The following is a 7,441-nucleotide window of genomic DNA, read 5'->3' as shown; positions in this document are numbered from 1 at the left end:
ACATCCAATAAATACGAAGAGAAAAAGAAGTGGGTGAACTTTTTGGAGTATACAATAATAAATTAAGTGATATATGATCATATGTAAACCGATAAGTAGATACAGAAGTACTTTTATGTTGCCGATGTGAGCTGCGAGCAGAGCAGCGCTTGGAGCATCGATAAAAGCAGTACTACGATACTTCCTTACTTACGTTGTTGTGTTTATATTAAAGTTATGGAAAATGAGAAGAATAGTGCTTTTGTAGGCGTAAAGATGAATGTACACAAGTAAAAAATCGCTCTGTAAAAGAAAGTTCATATAACATCAAAATACTAGCAGTATAACGCCATCTACTGATACTTACTACTAACTATAGTATTTTATATGTTCGAATTAAGAGTTTCGAATAGAAAGCTGTAGAAAATACAAGAACATGCTAAACTTAACCTACATTGACGCCAATCGTTTGTTTGTTAGCTCTTTTGTTCGTAAATGGAGTCTATTTTTAGGAAAAAAACGTTATCATTTTGTATTGTATGTTGTACCTATTACACTGATTGTGAGGCTAAGTGCACCTCATACTGGCTCACATTAAATTGTAGTAGATTTGCTTTTTTTTAGTAATTAAATACTTTCAGGGTTTATACGTATTAATTAAATGTTAGTTGAAGGTAAAACTTTTTATCATATGTATACTTCGGTATAAATACCTGTAGGTACTCATTACATTTACAGCTGGTGGAGAATATGACCTTCCAACGCGTTAATAACTGTAAGAAAAAAATATAACGTTAATTTTTCTTAAACTAGTAGTGGGGCACATTATTAGGAGTTTGATTTTGAATAACAACACGAAAAAAAGGAAAATGCAATAAATCATAGGCATAAGCACCAATTAGATATAATGGGCACTTTAATATGTAAACATTGTATTCCTACGCTCTAGTTTTGGTGTGGTTTTGATCAGGTTTTTTTTTATATATTTTATTATTTTTTCTACTTTTATTTTTTGACGCATAGTTAATTTTTTTGGCTTTCTGTATTCTGATAGTCTAAATTACCGAAACTATTTCCAATTTTCTGATTCTCACTAACGTCTATATTAATACTATTATCTACCCTCATAATTGCTATGTCTCGCGCATCCACCACTTTTTATTAACAATATTTGAATTTTGTAAAAATTACGAAGGGCTTTTTAAAAATAGTATGGATTAGTTTTAATTGTAAAAGTACACACATTATAATCAGTGTCGTCGTTAAAGTCGATTAGGGGTGAGGGGGTACAGTCCCAGACCTATACTTTACGGGAGCCTTGCTTTCTTAAGACTAATTATTTTAATTAAAAATAAACTGAAAAATTACTAAAAACTATACTCTTGTAAATTAACAGATAAAAATAATAATGATAATCACAATAAGAAAAATAAAATATAATTATCGAAAAATTGTGAAATTTGTTTTTTTTTTAGAATGTTAAAATGTTATATATCTAAAATTATAGCAAAAACTTTTTTTATTTTTTTATTAAAAATGATTGAAAAAGTTATCTAGTACTTCAAGAAAATATTGATAATATGTATAATCATTTAGGATTATGAAATAGATCACCCATTTCCAACAAACGCAGATTAAGTCAGTTTAGGGCAGTAATTACGGTATTCTTATATTTTCATTTTTCAAGTATCTGACGCATTTTTAAAGAGAGCTCTTTTTAAATTTTGTACCCGGGCCTCTCTTTACTTAAAGCCGGTACTGGTTATGATATAAACAATATCTAGTACCTACATATCTTAAGTGCCCTTATCACAAAATAAGACTTCACTTTTTTAATGAAAACGTGTATTAATTTTGACATGCGTGGCTGATTTATATGTACCATCATTTTTAATTACTTACTATTTGACGTTTTTATCATCAAAAGTGCTTGTTCTATCATTGTTCGTATAATGCTTATTATTTATCATATCATTATATCGTTATTGATTAAGGAATTGTTAATTATTGCAAATTTGATAACTGGTTTTTGTTAACAGTGGCGTAATAATGATGAATTTTTTATTTTTTTGGTCTTAGTATTTATATTTCATTTTTTGTGTAGACTGCTATTAGGGCCTCAAAAATGTTAAGTAGGCAACCAACTTTACGCGAATAAAGCTTATTAAGTAACCGCTGACTATTTTAATTGTGATTTTATATTAGGTACTTGTGATAATTAGAAATAAATGAAAACCTTTTTAAATTTATGTTTACATATTGTAATTTTAATTTTTTATTAATTTCTTTATATCATACTTGGATTATCCTAAACGTCTACAAGCTTCTATACATATAATATAAAGTAAATAAAATTGATTATGATTTTCAATTGTGTAACAGATTTTGAACAATGAAAATTCCACCTCTTCAGTGGTGGGTTAACAATGTTTATCGGTAGGTTATTTCGAACTTGTTATTAGTTCTCATTAGCACATTATTCATAAAATGGCTTCGCAAATGTGGATGAGGGAGGGGTAGTGCTTGGCGTGACGAGATATGACAAAGGGGGGATCTAAAGAAATATGACGTTCTCAGTTCATTAATTTTATTTTAATTTTTTTCTTAACTTGGCTGTTCATACAATTTTTCACTATGATAGAAAGTCAGTCTCATTGCTATTTTTAAATACAAGAAATCGTTTATAGGGGGGAAGCAGCTTTTTTTGCGTCATATTTGTTAGGGGGGGGTCACTGAAAATATGACTCAGAGTGACGAAGGGGGAGGGAGGGGTGCAAAAAGGCGAAAAGCATCGATAAATGGCTGATCAAACCGTAGTTACTCCGTAAAAACACGTTGAGAGGGTACAATTTACGTTGGATATGTGAGGTGTTAGTGGAGCAGCGCTAAGAGCAATGGTGCTTCCTTGCTTATTATGTGAATATGTACAAGTGATGATGGATTCTAAAGAGGAAATGTTATTTTCATCAGGATCTCTCAAATGGTACCTTATGAAAAAGTGTCGATCAAGACGCCATTATGTAGCACATCCAATAAATACGAAGAGAAAAAGAAGTGGGTGAACTTTTTGGAGTATACAATAATAAATTAAGTGATATATGATCATATGTAAACCGATAAGTAGATACAGAAGTACTTTTATGTTGCCGATGTGAGCTGCGAGCAGAGCAGCGCTTGGAGCATCGATAAAAGCAGTACTACGATACTTCCTTACTTACGTTGTTGTGTTTATATTAAAGTTATGGAAAATGAGAAGAATAGTGCTTTTGTAGGCGTAAAGATGAATGTACACAAGTAAAAAATCGCTCTGTAAAAGAAAGTTCATATAACATCAAAATACTAGCAGTATAACGCCATCTACTGATACTTACTACTAACTATAGTATTTTATATGTTCGAATTAAGAGTTTCGAATAGAAAGCTGTAGAAAATACGAGTGTAAATTCGGATGTAAATTTTTCGAATTGTATTTGACATGAAATATTTTGGAATATACATACATCAAGATGCCACCCTTGTTTCATCATTTAAGGGTTGGTTTACCAAAAACATTCAAGTAGGTACTCTACTCCATATGCAAACAAATTGCCATTAAAATTCTGTTTCCTTTTTCACATCTTATTGAAAAATTATTTTCTAGCTATCACATATCAAATTTCAAGAGTAATTTCAAAAAATTTGTTAGACATACCTTTAGCCATCTTNAGTTGTAATGTCTTTAATGATGTTGATGGCGTCTTCGATGTATAGATTAAAAAGTAGCGATGACAGTGTACATCCCTGCCTGACTCCCTTCCTAATATTTACTTATCTACGTTGCATCCCCAGCTCTATAACTGCCTGTTGCTCTTTACACAAACTAAGTATCACTCTTCTATCTTTATAATTCATCCCTATAGTATAAAATACTAATTAATTAATGAGTTCGTTAATTACTTACGAAATACGTTAATAAATTACTTTAAGTTTACTTATTTGTGTAGATTACCAGGTTGAATTTTTCGGGTCAGTGACGACGTATTGCTTATTTTCGTTACTTCCTTTATCAGTTATCAGTAATGTTAATTTCCTTTCCAGATTGATAAAATCCAAAGCCTATTGAGGACGGATAAATTCGAACAATATGGTACGTTTTATAATTTTGTTTCTTTTATTAGGTGCTTATTACTATTTTTATGTTTCGTTTTTAGGATAAAGAGCCAGGTGCTGTTACAGAACTAGATACGTTCATTCCGAAAGAAAGCAATGGGGCTGTTAAGTAAGTTTTTTTAACATTCTTTTTTGGGTTTTTGGGAAAAAGTTATACTGGTTTTAGTGATACTTGATTAGGAACTAAATATGGTACAATAATCTAAATAAATAATTTAATTTTAGGTTAGGTTTTATAATAAAATTGTCTTTTTTATGATAAGCCATGGTATATTGAAGGTTGTAATAAAAAAGACAAATGAATATATATTCGCAAATTCCTATGTATTTACAACCCCAGAGCAAGTATTTTTATTTTCATTGGGGTTGTCATTGGGTGATTGTTTTGGGTTTTTGTTCGATTGTTTGTATGGAATTTTTACAGAGAATTTTGTAGTTTTTAATGAAAAATCTCGGAATGTGGCATGTGTCTCGATTTTTTATACATATTTTCCTTTGATATCCTTATCCAATACGTATGAATAATAACAATAAATAATAGAATATAGTAAATAATAAGCAAAACAGACCATTTTAAATGATATAACTGTTGTATTATTTTTTTTTATGGACGTACTTATATAGTTATCAATAATAAATAATAATGCATTGTGTGGGAATATTTGTGCATCGCGTGCGGTATCTGCCATTGTGGTAGACTTTGATCTGTTCGTAGAATGTTTTTGTGATGAAATATTCATATCCGGAAGTAAACAAAAATGTCAAAGAGCAGCTGATTGTTGTTTACAAACGAATATTTGTTTTGTTATGTAACAAGTACAAATAATTGTATTTGTATTTCAAAAGTTTGTGAAATCCACTTTTTCCCGCCTTTTTATTATACGAATGAAATCAAATTTTGTGTTTCTAACACACTTACACACTTTTTACAACTTTTCTATATGTAGAAAGGGTTCGCGAACCTCATACCGTAACACAGTGTTTGACAAAATTAAATTGTTGGACAGTTAACCATTAAAAATTAATTAATTGTTAATCACGTTTGTTACAATTAACAATTTAGTTGTACTTGTGATAAGTCGCAATTAACAATTAATTAAGTAGTTGAGTAGAGGCCTATATACATATATTTTTACCAAATTCTCCAGAATAGTCTTCGTTCTTCTCGAAAATTTTCGAACTCCTACTGTTAAGCGGCAAATATGTGTCACTCAGGTATCATTTATTACCCTTCGCGTCTTTAGTACAAAGGTTGTCGATTATCGGCCGGACTCTGCATGCGGACATACTCAAGAACTGTCGGGAATGTCAATGTCATGCTTGTACGTAACAATACATTTTTTATTGGGTACTTAATTCAGGTATTTTCGTCCAGTTATGCTGTGCATTTTGAACACGTCCTTCGGGCAGTACTGGATTAAGAAACTAGGGGGTCCTAGGCAGATTTTGGTAGGGGCCTATGTAAGGAGAGCGTATAGTCGAAATTATTTTTAATTTCCTGCTAATAGGAGCTAGCAAAAAATAAAGTGATAATTAACAAACAATGTAAATTTATTGAAATTGCTTTTAATTAATTACTGTATATTCATATTAGTGGGGGGGCTATATGTTTTCTGTAATGAAATTATTAATAGAGCTCTCTACGTGTTAATTTACGCATTTTGACTTGCTTTGCGACGTCTTCGACGTGTTTAAATGTCAACATTCGAACGTCGATGGAATTATTAGATTACATTAAGCTACAGTACGAAGGTATCCTGATTCACATGTGTGATGTATATATGCCTTGGGCTCACATTAGGTCAGTGGGTTTTTGGCCTTTTGAAGTGCGGCCCTGTCTGGCCCTTGTAGTATGGCTCTGTCGTAAATGTTCACGTGTGGTCGGTAATAGTGGTTCAAATCGCATATGTACAGCGCCATAAGTCATACTACATGATCTTCAGATTGACACTTCTACAAAGGGTAGGGAAGAGAGTTGGTTATAAGATTAGAGGATGATAGATAAAAATAGTTAGAATTGAAGAGGTGTTGGAACAAGTAGGAGAGCAAAGGGGGTTCATCATCATGATGATTACTGATGATCTTCAGTCCTAAGACTGGTTGGACACGCACATCGACTCTTTCCTATCCTGAGCTAATATTCGCATCTCCCCAAAACTAGAACATCCTTAACTATTTGCGAGCAGTGATTTAATCTAGGTCTACCTCTACCCCTCCTAACTTCCGTTTCTGCCTCTAATATCTCTCTGACTAGACCTTCATGCCTGATAAGGTGTCGTACTAACCTAACTCGCCTATTTCTTATTGACTTCCATAGAGTCCTCTGTTCTTCTATTCTTTCTAATACCTCCTCATTTCTAACCTTCCCTATCCATGGTATCCTCATCATTCGACCACTGTCCATGTTTCGCATCCGTACAGCGCCGTGCTCCAAATATACATCTTTAACAACTTTTTTCGAATTTTTAAGTTAACTGTTCGCGACCATAGAAATGATTCCTTTTGATTGAAGGCGACTGGACTCTACGCTATCTTCTGATTCCCTACTACTCCTTCCGTCCCGGCTTATCTGACTTCCTAGATACCTAAAATCAACCACTTCTTCTAATTTTTCGTCTCCTATCTTTATATTCGCTCTTTTTCTACTTTTTCTTCCCTTGCATACCAGTATTTTTGTATTACTTTTATATATTTTCCTACAATACTGTTTTTCAATACCGCTTCCATTTTATTTAAAGCTATCTCTAACTCCTCCTTGCTAGATGCTAATACTGCTATATCATTTGTAATCTTTTGCCCTTGTATAACTATCCCTACAGTTGTACTGTCTTTAAAGATGTTGATCGCGTCTTCGATGTAGGGATTAACAAGTAGCGGTGACAGTGTGCATCCCCTTCTGTCTCCCTTCCTAATATTTACTTCTCTATGTCGCTCTATAACCGCCTGTTGCTCCTTATACAAACTATGGAAGTTAATAATGAAAAGGGAAGTTGGGACATGAGGATTAAATTACTGATAGTATAAACCAGGGGTCGGCAACCTATGACCCGTGGGTCACCGAGTGACCCATTTGGTAATTTCGAGTGACCCACATTTTTTTCTTTTAACCAAAAAATTTTTGTCGCAAAGTTATGAACGTACCAAATTTGAATCCAGTATAACAAGCCATTGATATCGTAGAGAAAGATTACAAATAAAGTTTATTCAACTATGTTTGTAATTATTTTCTTAATAAAATATATCTTATTATTTACTAAAATGCTGTTTTAATACGAAAATATCTCTGACCCAAACGTCTCTTTAATACTCGCAT

The 7,441-nt window shown here is 32.3% G+C and overlaps 1 protein-coding gene across 1 annotated transcript in view; it reads left to right on the top strand.

The window, feature by feature from the left end:
- LOC108734081 (proton-coupled amino acid transporter-like protein pathetic) overlaps positions 1 to 7,441 on the top strand; it is a 43,738-nt gene that overhangs the window by 23,142 nt on the left and 13,155 nt on the right. The window contains exons 2-3 of the mRNA XM_018465481.2: positions 4,057 to 4,105; positions 4,170 to 4,237. Coding sequence (XP_018320983.1) covers positions 4,103 to 4,105; positions 4,170 to 4,237 — 71 coding nt within the window. The 5' untranslated portion in view covers positions 4,057 to 4,102. The remainder of the gene's footprint in view (positions 1 to 4,056; positions 4,106 to 4,169; positions 4,238 to 7,441) is intronic.

This window comes from Agrilus planipennis, unplaced genomic scaffold, assembly GCF_000699045.2.
Source record: "Agrilus planipennis isolate EAB-ADULT unplaced genomic scaffold, Apla_2.0 scaffold10, whole genome shotgun sequence".
Taxonomy (NCBI): domain Eukaryota; kingdom Metazoa; phylum Arthropoda; class Insecta; order Coleoptera; family Buprestidae; genus Agrilus; species Agrilus planipennis.
The sequence above is the reverse complement of the archived record's forward strand: the minus strand, read 5'-3'. Positions and strand labels throughout refer to the sequence as shown.